The sequence below is a fragment of the Stegodyphus dumicola genome, chromosome 4 (genome assembly GCF_044657685.1).
Source record: "Stegodyphus dumicola isolate Sdum_Otavi_A_Nest chromosome 4, ASM4465768v1".
NCBI classification, from domain to species: Eukaryota; Metazoa; Arthropoda; class Arachnida; order Araneae; family Eresidae; genus Stegodyphus; species Stegodyphus dumicola.
In genome coordinates this window covers 165139261-165164203 of record NC_140771.1, presented here as the reverse complement: position 1 = coordinate 165164203, position 24943 = coordinate 165139261, and the positions used below count along the sequence as shown (strand labels likewise).

Sequence of the window (24943 nt, the reverse complement as noted above, 5' to 3'; positions counted from 1 at the left end):
ATTTACACTTATGTAATTTACAGAGAACTCAAGCTCTGAATACAGAAGATAGCTGTGCGTTGGCTTCTCAAAGTGTTTTTTGTAGCTGGACTTCACAGTTTATGTGCTGTTCACAAATGAGATGATTTTTATATTAAAAAAAGGGGGGAACGTCGCAGTGCGCAATGAACTGGAAGTTGATCTATCAGCACTATCCTCATCTTCAGGACAGATGTTTTTACTTTATTCGACTTATAATTCTTTACTAAATGTAGTGTTTCATCTCGATGTACTCAGATATGATTTAAATCAATTTCCTCGTCATTATAAATATCATGAATACACATCAAATAGTTTTCTGGTTGCAATTTTCTAATTTTGACTATGCATAATGTATGCTTTACGCATGTGTGCATTGAAAGAAATGTTTAATAAAGTAAACAAATAAATATTAAGCTTTTTTTTTTTTTTTTTTTTTTTAATTTTGATACCCTTCAGATCCTAATTGCTCTTTTTTTTTTTTTTTATAAATTACGGTTTCATATTTTTAATTGTATAATTTCTGCATGCCATCTAACCAGATTTAAATTGATGTTCTATAATCCGGAAAATCCCCTAATTTAGAATCGCCGAAGTCTCGACGAGTCCGGATTAAAGACTCTGTACTGTATTTGTAGTTCATTTTTAGGAGTTTTGTTACCAAATAGTTGGCTTGATTTTAAGCTGGGTATGTAACTATCAAATTTGAAATTTAATTTAGTCAAATTCTATAGAAAGAAACTTTGAAATTAATAAGCAACATTATTACAAGACACTGAATGCATGAGAAATCACTGAAAGTTTGTAAATAAAAATAAATGGAAATGCATAGAGAGGATATTCAGAAGAAGGTGTTTAAATTTTTGTTAAGTATTACTAATAATTATATATCAACCTGTTATGAAAAATTTCAGCAGTTTTATCATATGAGAAATCTGAATCCAGTAGAACATTTTTGGATTATTATGGAAAACATAACTGAACTAACTAGAAACATTTTTTTAAATGTTTGTATCATAGTAATATAAAAACTGCTTAAAATAATGTTGACATTTACAAGCAATGAAAGACATAGGAAAAGGAAATATATACTTTTCTCAATGACTGAATTAAGTGAACACTTTTTAACAGTAATTACATTTATTGCTAATGCCCTCATAGTAACTGCTTCTAAAAGTAACATATATTTCAGTTAACATACATAAAAAATGCTACCAAACATCTCCTATAACTTCCACAGGAGGCTCAAATCACAGACGTTTATCAATCAATGATCAAGGATATGATGAAATAGCTAGACATATTTTACTCTCATTAATAAAGAAATTCTCAAGCAAAATTATCTCAAAAGAAATACAAGATCATTATTAACAGAATTAAAATATGAAAACAAAACAAAACAAAAAGTGTTGACTTTTTTAATCAGATCTGTAAATCTTTTCTTTTTTAGGGGACAGTTTCAACAAAATCACATATACTTTAGATATACAGCATTTGAAACAAATACATTAATTAATTTGCTGTTCACTAGTTAAATAAACACTGTATCTCTCTGCTTAAGCAGCAGCCCTCATTTCCTTTTCATATTCAAACAACCTAACCCAAATAAATAATTTTCTGATTCAACTATGTAAAGTGAAACAATAGTGTTTACCTGGTAGGAGATCAATGCAGCTAACTATCCTAATCTACTAAAAGTAGTGATACTAACATATTATCCCATTGAATGTGAAACTATCGCCAAGCAACATGATTAAGCAAAAATTACGAGTAAGCATGATGTCACAACACATTCTTAACATCAGCACTTTCATTTGATGTAACCCCAACTGACTCTCAATAATCCACCTTTTGCTTTTATGAAAAAGGATATAAATTAACCAATACTGATACACTTTTTCCTTGCATTTTGAAAATAAATAAATAAATAAAAATAAAAAATAAAATAAAATTAAATAAAATAAATAAATAAATAAATAAAAAAGAAAAGAAAAAGATTAAAATTTGAAACCTGTTTTCTACAAAGAAGCAAATAGTACATTATTTTCACAGCTATGGGATTGTACCTGGGCATTAATGGACATTATATGGAACTTTATTTGCAAAAAGATAAACAATGGCGATAAAATGTGAAAAATTCTGACAGGAGAAGATTCATTCGAAAAGGAATGTTGGTCAAGGGCAGTAGATTCATATTTTTCATAGCATTCAGGTTTATTTACAGCTGGTCAAGAGAATTAACATCTACTGATTGAGGTAAAGAACAGTGGGCTATGGCAAACAAAACAATAATTGTTTGCAACAATTAAAGTGGGAAGTTTGTACTTAAAAGATTTTAGACAGAGCTTCCAGTAAAACCTGGAGCAGGTTTTAATAAGCTGCTTTGTCTGTTACTCTAAAAGCTGTTAAAATCGGTTAATTATATAAGTAAATAAAGAGCGATATGTTATACTTTGTTATATAAAGGGATGTTAGTTCTTTTAGAATTCTGTAGGGATGATTGGTTCAACATTCAGCATCTCAATCAACTTTCACGGTTTGATTTCACAGTCAATGGAACAACGTATAAGTACCAAAATAGTTAAAAAGTATCTTTCTCCACAAGCGAGAAGTATACAATTGAGAACAGTTTCAAAAATGAAAATCAAGTGAAAATTGTTTTCAAAAGTTGGTATAGTTTGTGAAAAGAGGTATAAAAAAGTGTTGTGAAACTTTTTTTTTTATTGTTATTATTTTTAAACTGTAATTTTACCAATTCTGAAAATGACAAAAATACACGAATTCCTTAATAAAGAAGCTTTGAAACAGAAAACTGATAAATTAGATTTAAAGAAATACATTATTTGTTATTAGATTCAAAAAATTTATTTTTAATTAAAACATATTTTACTATATATAGGTAATGATATTTAAAGTAAAAAATTTAATAAAAGCCTTAAAAGGCATGGAACTGTTTTTTCTTGTAAATATTTAGTTTATAGGGTAATCATAAAATCCAGCTCTTTTCAAATATTCAGTATCTAGGCCAGATATCCATTGCATTTCTATGTCTATGAATGCCTATGAATTTTTTGTAAGAAATAAATACTTATTTAAAGTATTTCTTAAAGCAAAAAACTTAGCTTCTTTTTTCATCTGCTAAGAACTGTTATATGTTCGTTACCTGCTAATAAATTTGCAAAGAAGGTATGGTCAAAATCTTCAAAATGTGCTTTGCCAGTTTTTTAAGATTTATACCAATTCTCACTGCTACTCTTCACTATTTTCTAACTAATATTGTATTATTTATTTAATATATGACATATGCATATAATATATCCTTTTGTATAATAACTTTATACATGATGCACTGCATTATTTTGCTATTATCTTTATATATTGAGGCACTAAATACATTAAATATTAAATTAAAAAAAATTTTTTTTTTAATTATAAAGTATATAAATTTTATCTTACATCTTGCAGCCCTAAGCTATACTGTCGGAGTTGCAGATTAAACGCTGCTTCACACTGTAATGAAACTCTTAGTATAATACCAAATGATCCAAGACTGCAGACAGCAGCAAGGAATAATTCCTTGTCTCTATCTGCTGAAAATTTCTTCACGGAACCATCAGATAACATCAGATCCAACTCTGTAACCTGAAATAAAGCAAAAATCATAATAGCAGTTTTCAGATTTCCGAAATGAACATAATGTCAAAAAATATGCCTAACCTAACTGCTAACTAAAAACTAATACTAACCAGAAATCAAACACTTCAAGAAATGCACTTCAAATATATATCAACAGATAAAGCAGATGCATACTAGTGATAAATGATTATGTGGTAAAAGAAAAATACTTTTACATGCTTTATTTTCTTAAATATTAATCCAAATCCTTCCAACTGGAAACATTGTTAAACTGAAATAAAATTTATCAAAACAGGTTAAACATCATGGGTGAGAGAATTTTGTAAATATAGTGCATTCAAAGATCATCTACAACCTATAGAAATTCAATTATGTGTTGAGTAAATGTGTTCTGTGCACTGCAAGTAATTTTCTCTGCAAAGATCGATAATCTTGCATTCTGTGCAGTTAAGCCTTTGATGCGTGTGATATTATTTTTATAATTTTTTAACTAAAAACTCTAGAAATTGAATATTATGATTCTAGAGACAAATAATATATGAATTAAAAAAAATCTACTCTTGCCCATTGCTCTGTGGGTGGTGGTCGCACTGGGAAACCACCGCGCGTCTAGGACTTTGAAACTTGCTGATGTAGTAGGGAAAAAAAAAACTTACCATTTTTCGCGCACGTTTCCAATAAATGACGAAATTTACGGATTTAAAAAAAATTTATGTAAGAATTGCATTATATATAATTTTTTACATTATTTTACAAAGTAAATTGTCAGAAAAAATTAAAAAATATACATTTATGTAATTTTTCTATAGCAGTGAAAATATAAATACCTACATAATAAGGACATTTGGATAAAAGGATTAAAAACTCAATAGAGATAAAAAAGAATTTAGTGTTGTTTTTTTTTTTTTTTTTTTTTTAAATTTCAAAGAACAATTTTTTTTTTTTTTTTTTTTTTTTTTTTTTTTGTGACACTGTTCAAAGCATGTTTTGTCTCTTTGGTACATGCATAGACCCACATTGCACGTTTTGCACATACATCTTGTCCTATGAGGTTTCTTCCTTGTGCTACAAAATGTACACTGCCTAGATTTAAATTTCACTGGTATATGTCCAGCATTATTTAGTTTCTTTTTCTCTGGCACATGAAATTTGTGGTTTTTTATGTTAATGGGGGGGGGGGGGCTTGGTCTTTTTGGTTTTGTAGGGATTGTTCGTTTCCCATTCATACTTATTTTATTCATATTTCGTCCCAAAATATTCAGAAAATATTTTTAATTTAAATAAAACTTTTACACAATTTCTGTTTTTAATTATAGCAAAGTATACTTACATTAAATTTAAACCGCAGGAAATAATTTATAAAATCACAATACTAGCTTGGGGAGCAAGTGTGTTGATGTCAGAGAAAAGTATTTGGAAAAGAAAGACCTTTTTACTAGGTAGGTGCATGTATTGTTTAGTTATAAAATAACTCTGTGGTTTCAAAGCAGTTTATCGATATCCGGGTAAAAATAAACATTCTTATTTGAAAAGCAAGCGAACACCATTGAGAAGCAAACACCAGTGGTTTCAAGGCGCGACCACCGAGCCTCTAGAAGATTGTAAGCATTGTGACACAATGGTCGCGCCCTGAAACCACATAGCAAATGCCATACATATAGAGGGTTCTTTTTATATATGCATTTTAATTACTGCAATTTTTTATTGTTTATGATAGAAATCATGATGTGCGATGACCAACTTTTGAAATTTAAAGTTGTTTATATTAATAAAAGGAAGTTATTTTGTCTCATCAAAAATGAATTTTGTATTAATACCTAAAACATATATGATTCTACAGTCATTTTGTGTTATTTAGATGTAAAAGATCAGTAATCAATTCATTTTCACTCAAAAATTTCGGAAAAAAAATTTGGAAATTGGTGCTTTCAGGGCGCGACCACCTCGCATCAAAGGGTTAATATGCAGCAGCTAGTTAGGTTAGTGACCTTGTCTAGTACTTTGAGTTCAATTTGTGTTCATTGCCTTTGAATGAGAAAACCATAACTTTTTGTAAACTTTCGAACACATATTTCTCATCGAATACATCTTTTACGAGCATAGTGAGTGCATACAGATAGTGAAAGATCAATTTTCTATTAGATTTTCAAGTTCACTGTTTTCTAATTGACATAGCATAACAGCTAAATGAAGAACTAGCAAAAGTCTTCCAGAAAAAGAAAAATTGCATGCATATATATTCAGATGTTAATGAAAAACATTTTCAACAACTTACAATAAGGGTAAGCTGTTTTTGTCCTCATGCATGACAGCTGCAAGTTTCCAAATATACTGCATAAAAATATATTACAAATATTTCAGTTTACAAGAATATTATTTTTAATCAACTTAATACAAAATATTCTGCATCTTTGACATAGCTACATGAAAAACTGGAAAAAGTCTTCCAGAAGAAGAGGAATTGCATGCATATATGTTTAGGTGTTAATGAAGATCATTTTCAACAACTACACTGTTTTTATCTTCGTTCATGACAGGTGCAAGTTTTCCAAATGTACTGCATAAAAATATGTTACAAATATTTCATTTACTAGAATGTTATTTTTAATCAGTTTAATATAAAATATTCTGTATTGATAAGAACAAAAATTTGAAAACTTCTAATAACAAATAAGAATAAAAAGTGAAATAAACACAATGCACCATAAAAGTATTAAGTATAGATTTCTTGTTCAAGTCTTGCAATAGCAAATTATGAAATCCTACAAACATTCATTTCTAAACCTACAAGCATCAGCGATGAAGTGGGTATGAGCTCTGTGAGAAACTGTGAAGAATTTATGCACTCAAGCCATTTCTCTTTTCAATAAACAAGTCAGAGATATGCTTTAAATCATTTTCTCAATGATGATCAAAGAGTTGATTAATACACACACAATGTTGAATAATGACTAGTGATATTTTTATATCCCTTTTCCACAATTTTTGTTCAGATTTGTTTTCTTTTAGTAACAAAGACCTGGAACAGCAATGCTACTATCTTCGGGCTACAGGGAAGGCTCTATGCACTTTATTTCACTTTCAATTGAACTTTGGCTAACATATTGTGTCTTCTCTGTTCCAAAATGTTAACATTTTCTGTACTATTTCTATAATACTTTCTTCCACTACTATTCTGTCCAATCTCTCTATTTTCTAGTTAATCCTAAATGTTTTATAAAATTTAGCTTACACCATAATGTCCTTTTGTAACTCACACAACTAATCCTCTTCATAATTTCTTGTTTTCTTGAATATGGTACATGCTTATATTTTTCTAAGAAACATTTTCAGCCTTTTCAGATTAATTTACAAAGTTTCTCTTTCTGAAACTATTTAGCAGAAAGGAAAAAATTGTACCATAATTAATGAGTTTTCCTCTTTAGACAATCTTTCTTTGCTTCTCCCTGTTCATATATCTAAAAACTAATTTCTTTCAAATGAGGGACATATCATGGCATTTGATTTAGAAAGAAAAAATACTCTTCATAATAAAGAAATTATTATGAATCATCATTATCAAAGAAATTATTATGAATCTTCATTATTTTTAGAAAATGCAGTATGTTACAAGTTACAGTATCACATACTGCCACCTTACCAGAGTAGAACATCCTGTTGCCAATCTACTGAGTTTTTGAAAAAAACTAATACTTAAAGCATGAATTTTACACTGCTAAAATTACAAAATTACAAATAACAATTTTATAAGTTCAGTCTCTTAAGAGTTTTAATCTCATGATCACATGCAGATCGTTTTGGTAGTGTCTCAGAAATTTCATTTACCTTACCAAATTATGGATCTCATAACTTTTGGAGTGAGCTAAATCTTTTGTTTAAGACTTTCCAACCAACGGACTCTTTGAATTGGTTGCAACAGTATATCCCGTGCTGTATTGACATACATAATTTTAACTTTACCGTCGTGGCCCGGGATAAGGTCTATCACTTTAAGATGTGCCCAGTGTAAAAGCTTTCTGTTATTACTTCCAATTAGTACAATGTATTCAATATTTATCGTCTTTGCCAATCTTTTATTGACCTCTACCTTTAGCTGGCCTAAGTATTCACTATGAAATCTTCACTGTAATTCTTCTCTCAATCTTAGGCTGTACTTGAACCGTTTTTTGAAATCTATCCAAATCAGGTACTCCAAATTCTTCTTGAACATCATTCAGGAACACATTCGGAGTAAGAGAACTGATTATTTGGATCTTCAAACATGTAAGTTAGAGGCTGAGAGTTGATGATTCCTTCATACCCACAGAGAATTGTTTTTAATTCTTTGAAATCCAGCAACACTTCTTGGGAAGTGTTGCTGGATTTTGTTTTAGTACCAGTTGTTTATCGAGTTAGAACTTGTTTTAGTACTAGTTGTTTTAAAACACCTATCATTATCTCCCACTATGGTACAGAAAAAGGAATGAACTTCCGGCTACCTTCTTTGCAAAGTTGTAAGCTTAAATTTTCTTCCAGTTAATGTCATCTAAAGCACTTGTTGCTTCAACAAAACTACTTCCATTGTTACTATAAATTACAGATAGCCATCCTCTATGCCTGATAAATCTTTGGAACCTTTGAAGAAAGTGATCAGTTTGCAAAGAAGAAATCAGCTAGAGATGTAGCATTTCATATATTTCATATGTAAATAGACACACATCCATGCTTTCTTCTGGGTCCATTTCCCATGGCCTTTGAGGTATAAAGGACTAGTGAAATCTACACCTGTTTCTTCAAAAGCCTTTGCATTACACACACAATCTTCAGGCAAGGTAGTTGGTAAAGCCTCCAAATTATTTACTTTGTACCATTTTCACTTTAAACATAGATTAAGAACAGCTCGGATGATATGACAACCACCTAAAATATAATAACGGTCTCTAAAAATTGTTCTCATTATCTGAGTACCAGCATGGGGGAGTTTAAATATGTATCAAAAATCGATCTGAATACAACAATATTGTAGTTAGGTAAAACTGCTGGATGACGAAAATTTTTCATATCTAGTTGACGAGAAATCTTCACTGTTAATTGTAAAATGTCATCTTAACCAACATAGGAGTCAAAACTCGATAATCTAGAACCATTCAAAGCAGAGAATGTTTCCTTTTGAATTAGTTGTAACATCTTGTTTTTAAAAGAGAAATATACAAGATAGTAGTGTAACAAAAGTTAGTAAATAAACACGATAGTAGTAACACAACCTCGAGTTTCGCATAGATTTATGTGAAGATCTCAATCAATCAGCAAGAAGAATCTATGCCTTCAAAATCGAATAAGATCTTGACTTAAATCTATGCCAAACTCAAGGTTGTTGTGTTAGCAATTTTATCTTGTTTTCAGCTGCTTTATATTCTTTACAAGACAAATCCCTATGAATATGCTGATCTTTTGGAATTTGACCATTCTTCTTGAATCGTAATATCCAACTCCAATTGCATGCTATGCAAATTTACTTTGAAAAATGTTTGTAATATCAGTTCATATTTTCCAGCTGAACACTCATTAATGAAGATTTAATGCATTTTTCCTTCTTGTTCATCTGTCCTATTGTTGAGCTTTGGCCAAGATTCCATATATTCTCTTAGTTACTGCGGAACTGACTGCTAATACCTATTCACCATTCAGATTTTTATAACTGTTTTGCTCCACAGCCTCGAGAAGACAAATCAGCAGGATTCTGATTACCTGGTATATGTTTCCATAGGTGACCACTGCTCAAAACTGACCACTGCTCATCACAGTAGAATCAAGTAAGAACCTTGGTTAAATATAGTCCCCCCCCCCAAAAAAAAAGATTTTATATTTTTCAGTTTAACAGCTTCCATTACTGACTTATGCAATCTAGCTTCAACTGTAGCTGCTAGCAGTTGTAATCTTCATATGGAAATCTTCTTCATAGGAGTAGTTCTTGATCAGGTTTGCAGTTAATTGTACTGATATCCCATGCTTTGATTCACATCTGACAAATACTGCAGCAGCATATGCTAGTTGACTGGCATCACAGAAAATATGTAGACTCAGTTTAACCTGTCTGCTTCCACCAAAAAATCTGGGTACTTTTATATTTAGTTAAATCTTTCGTCCACTTCAAAAATTCTTCCTTTATGGCAATATTCGCTTCAAGCATCCCATGTTTCCTTTCTCTTCCAGGTAGACTGCAATAGAAGTTTAGGGCATAACGTTACAGGGCATGTAAACCCTATGGGACTGAAAACTCAATTAAGAACTGACAGGACTTTTCTTTAATCACTTACTTCATCTTCAAGTTCCAAGCCTTCTGGACTAATTGCTACAGTATCAGCTTCTCTATTCCCCAACAGTTCCAAAATATTTGACTTGTTTCAAATACACTAACTTCTAAACAATTGTGCACCTAACCTCTCAAATTACATTCATAACCTCGGCTACTTCTTTTATAAAGACTTCAACTTCTGGTTTCTCTTCTACACCGATAATGCAATTATTAATATAAATACTAACTTTCAGTTTTTCATCTTGTTCAATAAGCTTAAGGTCCTTTAAGTGATGATTAATGACTGCTCTTAATAGAAAAGGGTTGCAGGTAAGGTCACAAAATTCTTGATTAGAACACAAAATATGTAAATTTCATTCTGTGTTGAATCACACACACACACACACAAACAAACAACAACAAAAAAAAAGGGGGGGGAGGAAATTCTTATCTTTTTCCCTTACCCAAATCTGAAAAAATTCTCTTCTTATGCCTGATGTGACACCATTTTGGCCCCATATAGAAATCTCACTAGTATAGAGGGTATATATTCCATCAGGTAAACAATCATTCCACAAAGGATTTTTGAATACCTTAGTTGATGCAACAAAAATCAGTCCAATCTGAGTTGGACTATTTTCCTTCAAAATATAACAATGGGAAAGATGATGTTTAGTAGAGAACTCTTGGCTTCTGGAATTATTTCGATCATTCTTCAAGTACTTGTTGATAATTTAAAAGATAACCAACCATCTTTTCCCAGCTTTTGATATACAGAATCCATTTTTTTTTTTCAAAGCCAAACATTTAAAACAAAATAATTCAGTTTGTATAATAACTGTCAGGTAAAGAATGATGAATTTCTTTCAAGGGCATATGAACTACATATCTTCCACTGTGTTTTACATATACAGTTTCTTCAAAATGTTGCACTATAGCTTGTTTTTGTTTAATCTCATCTTTAGGTTTATGCTCTAGAGGATTCCTAATCCCTATAACTTCTAAACCCCATTAATTTGAAAAGCTCATATCGGTTGCAAGCAGCGAAGTTACAGTGATATTGAACACTAGTGATACTTTTTTTTTTTTTTTTTACAGTTACAGTGATACTTTTTTTTTTTTTTTATTATTCTGACTTCCAGAAATTTTGCCATTAATGTCCAGCCTAATTTAGTTTCATGACAACTCATTCTCCTCTAAGTTCTTTTTTTTAACCTGTAGAGTGTTTTCCTGCAAAATCTCATCCGAATAATATTTCAGTAGGACTTTGGTCTTCTTGCATACCATTTATAATAATATTAGAAGCCTCAAGTTCTTGAATCTAGGGTTCTTAGCTAATTTGAAAGATGATACCACAAATCATTTCTTAATCTTTAAGATTGCAAAGATACTTAACATCAAGATTACATTAAAGCTACATTACTACATTAAAGCTTATAAAATTTGTTGATTCATTTTTTACTGTCTCTCCAAATATATAATGCTGCACAATTTTTCTTTGAAGACTTTAAAATATATGACATCTGTTATCCCATATCAATTAAAGCATGAACATGATTCTCAGTGTTATTAGCTACTGAAGTTTTTTTTTCAGACACTCATTGTAAAGAATTAGAAAAAATTCAGGGAAATTCAGAATTCGAAAATTAATTTGAATGTAATGTACCACTACAATGTACATTCTTCTTTGTTGACTTGAGAGGCTTGTTTTCACACATGGAACTATTTTTGTCTTTACTGTTATCAATATCTGTCTTCTGTTGTTCTGGACACATTATCGAAAAATCAGCAATCATTTCACTTATACCTTACAGTTCTTTGCATTATGTCCAGATTTCAGATAACAAAAAACATCTTTTGCCAAATAGAATTTTTAGTTCCTTGTGCAAAAAAACTGTAATCATGAAAAATTTCCAGTATCATATTTCAATGAAAATATACAATTTGACCATTCCTTTATCCATTTGGATAAATGTTTTGCATGACATCTATACATATACACAAAATGAAGGACTTTTTTTTATAATATTACATAGATTAATAGATGACATTAATAATATCTTGTCTAGAAGGCCATAATATAATGAAAACTGCATTTACTTTCAGTAAACAAACTCTACCAGTCATGTTATGTGGCAAAAATAATAATAATAATAATAATAATAATAATAATAATAATAATAATAATAAAAACCTTATAAGAGAAATAAAAACAAATTTAGTTTCAGTAACATGCAAGTTTGTTACAAGCTATGGTTGCACATAACCCTATCTTATGAGAGTAAAACATACTGTTGCCAATACACTGCAACTAAATATTGGCATCAAAAGATGTAGCTTGTCAACAGCCAATTGAGGGAATTCTATTTTGTCACAAAAGTAAAAACAAAAAACTTTGTATACATATTTTGCCAATTTTTCAGTAAATCTAATGGGGAAATTATAAAGAAATGACAAATATGATTTTCTTCTAATATGCTTTGCATAACTATTACTGATATTAATAAAATTATTATTAGTACAAATAATATTTTAACAAATACAATGTATCATTGTATGCTGTAGAGCAGGGATGTCAAACTCATAGGTACACTTGGGCCAAACAAACAAGGTTTAACTTTAGGCAGGCCGCAAAAAAAAAAAAAAAAATCAACATTCATAGAAACGTAGATTTATTTCGAATAATACAATAATAAACATATACAGTCAAAAGTCATTAATTCGGACACCCATAATCCGGACCTCAAAGCTAAAAACTTTCTGCGCTGCGCACAGACGTTTTACGCGTAAGACCTTGACTACTGCGCTTATGCGTGTGTGCAAGTGCAGAATACGTTTTCGCCTGCGCATTTAATGTATAACAGATGGTGTAAGCTAAAATTATCTAATTATCTATTTCAGTTAATGTTAATGATTGTGTTGTTCCTTAATCTTCGAATTGGATACGGCTTATTATTTTTTGCAGACTGTAAGAGCAATTTTATAAAAGTAAACTTGAACTTTCGATTATGTCAAATAGAATTTCCGATGCTGGAACTTCCAAAGGATCTACAAAACGAAAGTATGTTTCGATGTCCAACAAACAAAAAGTGGAATTGCTGCAAAAAATGGATAAAGACATGAAGAATGTGACAGAGAGGTTAGTGAAAACGAAAAAATTTCGATTGACAAGTTAGTCGGTATTCTCGGCACAGCAATTAACGGGACTTGAACAGCGGGACTTTGTAACTGAACAAAAAATTATGTCTGTTTATAGAATTAAAGAGAAAGTATTATCGCATAAAATGAAGCAACTTAAACAACTTACATTGAAAGAAATGTTTAATAAAGTAAACAAATAAATATTAAGCTTTTTTTTTTTTTTTTTGTAAATTTTGATACCCTTTAGATCATAATTGTTCTTTATTTCATAAATTATGGTTTCATATTTTTAATTTTAGAATTTCTGCATGCCATCTTACGAGATTTAAACTGATGATCTATAATCCGGAATCGCCGAAGTCCCGACGAGTCCGGATTAACGACTTTTGACTGTATATAGAAAAGAACAAGAAAAATTTAATGTTTACGTCCTGATACTTGACATCTCTTCTCTGCTATTATCTTTCCTATTTCGGGAGAAATTTTGTTTGCAGTGATAACTTTCAACGCTGACCAAAGGTGAGCATCATTAATAAGGTTTCTAATAGGAGACTTATTACCTTTCATGACTGAAAATAACTGCTCGCACCAATAAGTGCTACCAAACATGGAAATAATTTCATATGCGAATTTTCGAGTATTTTCAAACCTGGCTGGTAAATATTTGTAAAATTCAGGCACGCCCACTTCAATGAATTTTGCTTTCAAATTTGAGTTGCATTGAATCTCGATCCCCTTCATTTGCATATGGCTGGGTACTGAGTAAATACTTATTGAAAAAAATTGAAGAAAACAAAAAAAAAACAAAAAAATTGTCTTCGAGGGAACTAAAACTATTAAACCTCGTTTCAAATTCAGTTGTTAAATTTGCAATTTTTTCTGCGTATTTTTGATACTAACAAGTATCATCTAAACTTGATTTGTTCATGCTGCACGTCGGGAAGTGCGTCAAATCTTCATTTTTAAGTTGCTTTTCCAAAAGAACTAGTTGACATTTGAATGCTTTAATTATGTCAAACATGTTAGTAATGATATGATCTTTTCCTTGTAACAATAAATTTAAATTGGTTAAGTGTTTTGTTATATCAACCAAGAAAGATAAATCTTGTATCCACATTGGATCGTAAAACAAACTTACGTCTTAATTTTTCGTTTTTAAAAACTGACATATTTCTTCTTTCAAATCTCAGAATTGTTTGAGAATCTTGGAGCAAGATAACCAACGTACCTCGGTATAGTAGGACAAACCCGAATATTCACTATCTAACTCACTTAAGAAAGCAGTGAATTGACATTGATTTAAATCTCGAGATCTTATAAAATTTATAACTTTTTTTATATATGACAAAACATTCTCCATATTTATTCTCCATATTCATATGGTGATGAAATCACCATCAGTAAAAGGCTTCGAATGTTTAGCTATCAACTCGGACAAGATGTAGCTTGCATGTACCGCCACTTCACTTTCTTGCAATACTTTACTAAACGGACTGTTGCTTTTTCACTCCTAACTTGAGCTCTTTCAACTTTTCTTCTCTCATTAATCCTTCGTAATTGTTATATTTCGATTTGTGTTGTTCGTAATGATGTTTAATATTATATAACTTTGGTACATTAATAGTATTATTACATATCAAGTAGATTATTTTATCTTTTATTTCACACGAAAAATATTCTAATTTCCATTTTACTTGGAATATTCTATGTTCGTCAGCAATTTTTCGTTTAATTTTACTACCACTAGGTTTTGATATAGACATACTGAATACAAAGGGCTGGAATAAACACGGTTAATGTTAAAAAGTTAACAAAAATTTATTCTTTCCACAAGAGATAAATCAAAATGCTGAAATATTTCTTCAAAAATATTCTAACAATATCACAAAATGTCAAATGTTTAGCAAAAATCAATTCAAAACAGAGAAACTAATTCTATCTCACAGCGAAATTGCTACAAATCAATCACAGCATTAAGTAAACAAACAGTTCGCTAGAACTACAGCTACTACTGAGATGAGTTGTTTATTCTCGGCTTTTATAAGCTTTATAATTAATTTCTCGAATATACTGGAAACATCTATAAATATCTGGATTTTTGTGGATGGTAACAGCAATTACGAGATATTTATTTATTAGGTATTAAATGCAGGCACTGTTCTATTTTTAACCTTAAAGTTAAAAGACCTGCGTTGGAAACGCAGCTGTCTTTTCAAAAATCGTCTGCGTTGCTAAGGCAACATGAAGCAAATCTAATTACAATTCTAAATAAAAAAAACTAAATAAATAAATAACTATGAAATCCATAACAATATGAATTAAGTAATAATTAATAATAAAGCAAAGTGCATGCACATGCATGCACCAATATATCGTACAAAACTATGATTGGAAAACTGAGACCATGAGTTCGGCTATCGGGGGATGCGTACAAGTTCACGTGTCCCCCAAAAGCCGAAGGTAGCTGAACGCAAGCTACTCACACGCATTTGTAATTTAAGTAGTGTGTGTGTCAGCTCGCTGTGAGTAATCTAACAACACTGAATAAATTATCGTTAATTACTTAGCAGTAAACATTTCATTTTTTCTTCATCGATATGTTATTTTATTATTATATATTATTATTTGCCGATATATTGGCTGGGCCGCGAGTTTGACATCCTTGCTGTAGAGTATGATATTGTATATTAGAGTACCAACAACAATTCAGTTGCAGCAATACAAAATTGCTCTTTGCTACGCAAATTATTAGACATACATGATAACTGCAGTTTAATATTAAAATTTCACATGATTTTAATTAAAACAACATTATGGTTTACTTAAGTACCATAACAACTTCAAGTGTTTCGTGAAAGCTAAATTTTTAATAACTGATCAGAAAGTAATGACAGAAAGAAAGTTTCAATTTTCTCAGGTAAGCTGCATTAAAAAATAAAACCTAAATTTAATAGCATAACTAATAAGAAATTAATTTACAATAAAATTACTGTAATATGAAACATAGCCACATGAAAATTATGTAAGCACAGCTTGATAAATACTTCTTGAAAGCAAACATACATTTTGAGCAATTGAACCCATTTCAAAATTAATCATTGCCAAACATAATAAGCAATACATCATTTTTTATCATATAAAATTCAAATTATTTTGTATCTGCTGATATTTCATCAGTATTATTTTAAAAGACATGATGAAAAGTGTATTTCTTGCAAAGAACAACTGGACTAAAATACTACATGATGTTTTGTTTAGTAATATATAACTTCAAAAATAAAGTAGATATGTTTTCCTTTGTTTCTATAAATTTCCATGCAGGTTATTGTAAATGCCTGCAAAGTAATCCCGTAAATCAAAAACTTAGTTTAGATTATTGTAAAATCTTTAATTTCTTCACCATAAAACTTACATAGGTAGATAATGTACCATATCTGATACCACTGCCATGTGTGGCAACACTTATGGCACCACCAATGGATATATTGGATGTTGATCCTAACCTGCAAATACAGAATAATAAATACATTTTTAACTGCTCATACTACCACCAGTGTAAAAATTATGTAAAATGGACAGAAACAAAAAAACTATACATACAGATATTATTTCTTGTAAATAAAGCCTTTTACAAAAGCATAACATTTCATATTTTCAATAATGGGAAAAGAATCCATGTTGCATGAAAATAACTATTCTTTTTATTAAGAATACCTTTTCTGCATAAAAAGTAACTCTGTTTTTTTCAACAGTAATTAAAAATAATTAGTATGTTCCTGCTTCTGAAAATTATGACACCATGAAGAAATCTTCAAATCAGAGAGAAATATGTGCTACATATTACTAATTCAAGTTTCTGGCTAAAACAACATTACCTGCATAAAATCAACACTTTATGAAGTCTTCAAAAACAGCAACAAGAACTTCTGTTCATCATAACACTGAGAAGCTTTTGATATATTCTGAGGATTTTCCAGGTTACTAAAATTAAGTCCCCAGTATCGATTTGCTGGATGGAAGCACACGGAATGGCAAGTGGCCCATTCCAATACTGTTTGAATTGGTACTATATCTAGTGAATGGATTAGCTGGAGAAGAAAAGGTATCCGAGGGCAGTGAAAAGACATGGTCATGTGTCATCCCATTGGAATATAATGCTAGAAACAGGCAGAAGTGACAGATATAATTTCAGCTTCTGGAAGTTTTTTGATATAATATTAGATGTTCAGAATGCTTGCAATTCACAGAAGTCAAGAACTCGTAGAAGATTCATAGAAGTCAAGATAATGATAACCCACACCATCAAGCCAGCAATATGTCCAGTATGGTACTCTAAAATGATGCTGGAAGATGGTTCTCTTCAGAGTAACTTCTAATTCAAGAGTTTTCACAGACAGTTTTAAACTTGATAAGGTCCTAAGCTGTTTGAGATATGGGAACCTTTATAAGTCTATTATAATATATTTTAATACTATTTATACAACATTTTAATATTGCAGCACAGCGGGATTTAATTTCTGTAAATCCGGCCTTAAATCTTCAAACTTTTTTTTTATCATTGTCCCCTTCAAGAATTTCTCATTATTTGTACAGACCTCTTCCACTTTACCACTATTTAATTATGATAAGATGGATTAAAAAAAAAGTAAAGTGATTTTCAGATTGTCTGTTTTACAGCCTTTATTACTTTTTTTAGATTAAATGCTTTTAAAGAAATGCAGATTTTTTTTTAGTCGACCGGATGGTTACTTGCAGCCTGAGACCTCAATATTTATTCAGCTCTTCAAATCATTGTTTTGTGATAAATTCAACAGCAATATGAAAGAAGTGAATCATTTAATTTGTTTTTTCAGTGTTTAAAAAATAACTATCATCCTTCTGTTGTGGTGTTTTGCAAGTGCTTCAAAAAATAATCATGCGTAGTGTTTACAGAATAAAAGTAATCTCCCAATAAATCCAGAAGTTCGAATGTCTAGTGAAAAGGAATACTGAATTTGCTTTGGCAATCCCTATAACATTTAGGAGGAAAAAAATTGTTTAAAATCTACCGCTTAAGGAGATTCAGCATTACAGTGAGTTCAAGGTCGTCGATCTGAGTTTGTGCTTGCAAGTATGAGCAACAGAATATTATTTTTTCAAGTTTTTTTAACGGTACTTCCTCAATCGACAGCTCAAAAATTGTTATTTATGTGTGAATTTAACTCAGGAACATGACAAAATTATTTAATATGCTGCAGATTTTATACTTTTCATTTCAATTTTGCTTAAAATTCCTGCAATTTGATTGTGCTCTTTTGCAAAAATGTGATATTCTTGTTCATTAATTTTTCTAATTTTTCATAAGTATGTGTGAGCAAATTAAGTAATGAATTTTAAGCTATTTAAATTATTTTCAGGAAAGGATTTAGTTATTGTACTGATTGTTACTTACCAGGTATGAAGTTCTAAATTCCGTTTTACATTGCTCTACAAATAAGAAATTATGGATTATTTATAAGTGTTAAATAATTAATTCAAGTTTCATGAATCTGTAAAAGAAAATTTTGGTATTATATCGGCAACATCAATTTTTATGAAAGACTTTTAAGCTAAGGACTGCAAAATACTATGATTATGATATTCAAGCAAAGATTTTACAGAACTGTGAACTTTACCAGCCTTTCTTGAAAATATTAGGACTTTTCTTCAGTAATTTTACAGAAAAATGAACTTGCAGACTTTAAATCTGCATTTATCATGAAAAATGATATTTACAAGAGTTTGTTATTTTACAAAATTATTTAGATCAAAATTCAATAATTTTTTCCCACTATTGTATTTTCCTTTCTTTTCCTACTGCTGTAATGCTTTATTCTAGAAAGGCTTTTCTGTTGCTAAGCCTTTTTCTCTTTGAAAGGGGGAAGGGTTATATGTAAGGTAAAAAATATATAAATCAAAATTACAATTTAAACTAATGGTAATCCTTTAATTCTGCCTCTCTGTTCTAAAAATCGTAATAACTTCTCTGGATTGCGTCATTTCTAAATTATTTCATCTTGCATGAATTGCACAAAACTGATGACGTAGCTCTTGGGAACTGAAACTTTTCTAAACTAAACCAAAATCTTCCTCTTGACGAGCTTTCATATTGGATAACTATACACTTCAGCTTCTCTCTGTGCACTGCTTGGATGTAATTTCATAGTGCTCACTTCCTATCACAACAGTATAAAAAATGTAAATGCTCATGAATAGGCATTGGTACAGTGCCAAGTGATTGTGGCCACAAATGTCAATTGGAAAATAAAAATGGAATTAAAACCACCTTGAATACCAAGTTTCTTAGATATTATGAACTCAACATATTAGCATACTGCACAATCAGAATTCTTCCTCTTCAATATGGATCTGTGATCTGTCCTATCTAGGTATTATGCATCGACACTTGTCTATTTTTTTCTTGTTTTCATTACACGCACACACACATATATATATAACCAGGGTGAATCAGAAAATCTCTGCCCCTATTTCTTTTTTAGCCAAATTAGGGCTGTAAATGCAAAGTCAACACATCAAAGGACCTTTCTTGGACCATCCTAACCTTATCTGCTCATACTCTACGGCACTGCACTGCTGTCAGTTGCTGAAGATGGCGGTTGTGCTTCACATGCTCACAGCATATAAGCAACAAAGTGCAATTCACTTTTTTAATGGAGCAAGGAATGAATGCTCATCAAAATCCATGGGAAAATGCAGTCCACATACAGAAAAAAAGTGTTTTGCTTTGAGAAGTGTGAGGTAGTGATATTGTGAGTTCCCAAAAGGACGTGAAGACATGCATGACTATTCGTGACATGAAGACCTGCATGATGTGAAGACTTGCATGAACTTTTCTCCCTATACATATTTTTCATACTGTTATAAATGCAGATATGTTAATGCAGATAGATAATAAAGACTAACTGATATGATGCATACATTTTATACTGTTCAGGCAAATAAATAAAACATATTATTATGCAGATAAATGACATTATATATACATTTAGGACCATTACAAGTGAGTAATCAAGACTTGTTGTCAATTACATTGGACATCAAAACCATACGATAATGAGAAAAATATGCTCACTAAGTTAATGTTGCAACAAATGACCAGTGCTGTAACTATTTATGTTAATTAAATACAACTGAACACATAATTCCACTTTCATGCATATGCTAGCACCAGAAATATGCAAATTCAGTGCACAATTGATTTTGGTATCAGGGCTGTGGATTCGAAGTAGGAGTAGGAGTAGGTATCGGAGTCGGGTAGATTTTGGGATAAAAGGAGTTGGAGTCGCTAAAAAACACGTCGACTCCGAATCCAGTTTTTGTTGAACAGTTTGAATTTGAAATGAGATTAAAAGGAATTGAAAAAAAAAAATAATGACAAGCTGAGTTAATATTTTTATTTATGAACTATTTACATTAATAAATAGTTATTTTTTACTTTATTGGCATATTAGTAAATAAATATAAGGGAGCAGGATGGACATGATATTTGCCATTATTGATTAAACTGATTCATTTAGTTACTAATCTCATTGGTAAATTTAGGTAAGCAGCAAGAACTCCCGAAATTGATAATATTCTTAGGAAGCGAGCAGGAAAAGGAGCAACACAATGGAGAAGTACATATTTGATGATATAGTAGTTGCTAGGATTAAAAACGTTTTCAGAAGATGTAAATAACCCTAATATTTCACTAACAGAAAGACTGTGGAATGATCTTGCAGATCTGGAAATCCTTCTTTCAACACCATATATAGCCACAATAAAGCTACAATCTCATGAATTAAAAGGAGACGAAATTGTTAGAAGATGTAGATAACCTTAATGTTTCACTAACAGAAAGACTGTGGAATGATCTTGCACAATTGGAAACTCCTCTTTCTATACCATGTATAGCCACCAAAAAGTTACAGTCTGAAGAATTAACAAGAGGCAAGACTGGAAGAATGTGATGTTTGTTCTTTCTGAAATGGAAGGTTTATTGCAGATGTAATCATTTCTTCAATGAAGAAAAGAGAGACTAGTTTGCTACACAATAAAATTGTTCTGGGTTCAATATATGTAGATCCAAAATGCCGAATTTTGTTGGATGACAAACAAATTAAAAAGGCAAAGAAAGCCATTTATGAAATTTCATTAAGAATGAAATTATTCTCAGAACACCTGGAGTATTCAAATAAGGACAGTCAAACTGCAGATATTGCAACTGAGTCTCTATCATCCTCTTCCACTGATGAATTAGATTTTGAGAAATATTTGGATAATACTGAAAAGGCTAAGGCAATGCGAATGAAAGTAAATAACCAAGAGCCTTTAGATCTAAAAATGAAAAATACAAGCAAGATTTATACATTGCCTTTGAAGAAATAGATAAATATGATTGCTCTTGCAAAACACCTCTTATAAAAATCTGTTCTGAAAAGTTAAAGGAAGAAGCCCTAACAATAACAGCTCTTCTTCCTACTCAAGTCAGTGTGGAAAGACTCTTCTCAGTTCTGAAGTTTATCAAAAAAATCTATAGTCCTCTAACAAAGAAGATCTTGTCGAAGTTTTACTGTTTTTTAGAAATTACTAATGCCAGTTTCTCCATTTCATAATAAATGCTAATTAACATAAAAAATTTGCTATGCATCAATTTATTTCTGTAGCATGTAATTACTTCTTTTATATTAAAAAAATAAGCTGTACCCATGTGTATATGTTTACATATATATGAAGGAGTCGAAGTCGGACATTTTCCCTACCGACTTCACAGCCCTGGTTGGTATTTCGGTCTGCAGTGTTGTTTAAAGTGAGTCTGCTTTCTGAGAGTGATCAGTATTCAGTAGTTATGGCTTAAAGGCATTATTTAAGTGAAGGTCAAAAGTGGCGAATTATCGATAGAATTATCCCACAAAATGTCAACAAGGTTGAAATTCCTTGCTCAGTACATAAACCTAGGCAATGCCAGCTGTCTACTAAATGCACCTCCATATTCCTCCATATGTAATGATAAAATGTACCCTTTACAGATGTGCATTTTTATGTGATATATATTTTTTATGTGATAAAATGTACCCTTTACAGATGTGCATTTTTATGTGATATATATTTTTTATGTGATAAAATGTACCCTTTACAGATGTGCATTTTTATGTGATATATATTTTTTATGTGATAAAATGTACCCTTTACAGATTTTGCAGCAAAACTCTGTAGTTCTGCAGAAGTTTTATCACAGTTTCTTCTATTGCAGGCAAATTTCACAAAAACATATTTTAAAATTAAGTTTAGGGCAAAAAAAATCACAATCTCTTTATACACATTTCAGAAACTTAGAATAGAAAACAAAAAGAACACACAAAAATGGCAACCTTGCTTGACTGAAAAATTGTTATGAGCATGATTGCCAGAGCTTCGACATATTCTGAAAATCTGGTGATTTCTACTAAGATGGTTGCAATAACACACAAGTACCATACAGGTGAAAGTGGGACTTGTTAGAAAATACAATTTGCCAAGTTGTGGGCTATACTCTAATTCGTATATTCTTAAATTTAAGGCACTGAGGATTCACTGTTTTCCATAAAGGAATGTTTGCACAATTCTCTGTGAAGCAGATTTGATTATCAAGTTCTCTGATTTGGTTTATTTGATTATGGCAAAGTATATGAGGGCTTTTTTGGAGAGAGATGTCTCTGTGGAGGATTTTCTACGACAAACTGGCTCATATGCACTTAACTGATGGAGAAAACAATGAAAATGCTTTTTCAGCCAGCCCACTCACCCACAATTGAGTCCAGGTTACAATACCAGTCATTATCATGCAGATGAACAGTACATCTATAGGATAAGTTTAAGCGCAGGGGCCATCTATCATTTACCCTGAGTAAGTGAATAAAGACCCCTTGCATTCTCTATCCAGATTGACATTATCCTCCTGGGGCCTACGATGCTGTTCTGTTGCTGAGGTGCTACTGCTGTTTACGATCAACATTGCAAGCTCTGTCACTACTGGTGGTGTCATTGGTTGTCCCGTTTTATGTTCGAACTTGAGCAGTACAGGCAATCACACTGCTGCCTATATTATATATTAAACATAGTATACAAGCAATGTGTTTTGTTTTTATATGTTGGGTATGTGCTCAGTGATGATTACAAGATGTACACAAGCATTGTTTATTCTACATTGCTAATCTATTATTCTATATTACAGTTATGATTAATGATGATAATAGATACAGTTACAATTACATATATAACACAATGGTCATAACAGGGATGCATTAAACAGTCACTTAATTAATATGTTAGCCTCCTTGGACTGGTGGGGCATGGCATTTAAATACATATGAAATGATTGTATTTTCAGCCATACTGGCCATTTGTTGCTTAGAGATAAAAAAGCTTAGCCCCTTGCACTGCTTGTGAGTGCTATATGTCCTGCTTCATGTTGTTAGCAGAGCTTATTGCTTTCTTGTGGAATATCAGTACTCCAATATTAAGTTAATATTTGAGAAGAAACTAAATGATTTGTCACAGCCATATACATAAGATATCCAAGGTCCTATGGCACTGGCACATATTTTGGCCCATTGCCAGATTTTTGATTCAATTAATTAATTTTAATTGTCTATTCCAATACTTACATGTAACAGTTATGATATCATGTTGCAAACAAACAACAATATCACGGTATGAAAAATCCTCCTTCACATAGGCCAATAATCCCTGTTAAAACACTGCATTTTGCTTATGTGTTGCCTTTTGCTAGCAATATGTAATGCATCCTGTAGAACAGTTTTCAACTATCTTACAATGATTCAATGTTCAGCAGCAACTACATTTATATGCTTCACAAAGTAGTTTTAAAGATTTTGCAGAATTCAGACAAATGCAATTATTCTACTTTTCTAATCATTTGCACATAGACCTCACTTTATGTTTCTCGCAAGTTTCATGCTGATTAGTTGATTTTATTCCTTCATAGTACTGCAATTTTTGTAAACATGAATGCATATGCAATGAATTTATATAAAAAAAATTAGACAATTAAAAGTTTTGAGAAGTGGCAAATACAGTAGTTCATAATAATGAGCAGCCTTTGGCACTGTGTAAATGCTAGGCTGGGATAAATTTTGAAATAAGGAATTATCAAAACTTTTTTTTTAACCCAAATTGGAGTAGGGCCATCATATTCAGACAATCTGCATTGTATTGTAACTGTTTACTTCCGAATGTTGTCAATCAGTAAACTTTATAAAAAAAATTTAATTATTTTTTATATTTTACATAATTAATTTGTTTCTTCAAATATTTCAGTGAAAACCAATTTTTAAAATACATTTTTTTTCAGTGAGAAAAATGACACTGTATTATTCACTATGAATAGTGCTAATTTCTTTTAAATCTCTTGACATAAAACAAACAAAACTCAAATAAATTAATATTTAAAACAAAATTACCTTGCAATTATTGAATGAAATAGTGAAGCTTAGATTTATAAACAATAAACAAGTTCATTAGTAAAAGTGTATATATGAAAGTTCCTAAATAGAATATGCTAAATAATTTACATAATTCCCTCCCCCCTTATAGTACTATATCAGCCTAAATACAAATCAGCCTCATATATAAGGTAACCTTACATTTTTAAGGCCTTTTATAAAGTAAAAAAGGATTACACATAAAAAAGTTTATTCTAAACAGTGTAAATACCATCCTTTAAAATATTTTTTTTTTCTTTTGGTTCTTGGGAAAAGTAATAAACTAATATGTTTATCAAAATTACACATGTTAATATGGTATGATTTTCAAAAGAGCATTTGGAAGTAAGCGAAAAATCAACTTACTTGGGAC

At 30.8% G+C, this 24943-nt stretch overlaps 1 protein-coding gene across 3 annotated transcripts in view; it reads right to left on the bottom strand.

Moving 5' to 3' along the window:
* The window catches only part of LOC118196990 (L-gulonolactone oxidase-like), an 80244-nt gene that overhangs the window by 45449 nt on the left and 9852 nt on the right, over window positions 1–24943 (bottom strand). For all 3 annotated transcript variants that reach the window (XM_085815729.1, XM_085815728.1, XM_085815730.1), the window contains 2 exons: window positions 16482–16572; window positions 3475–3660 (listed from right to left, as the gene is read on the bottom strand). In XM_085815729.1, coding sequence (XP_085671855.1) covers window positions 3475–3660; window positions 16482–16572 — 277 coding nt within the window. The remainder of the gene's footprint in view (window positions 1–3474; window positions 3661–16481; window positions 16573–24943) is intronic.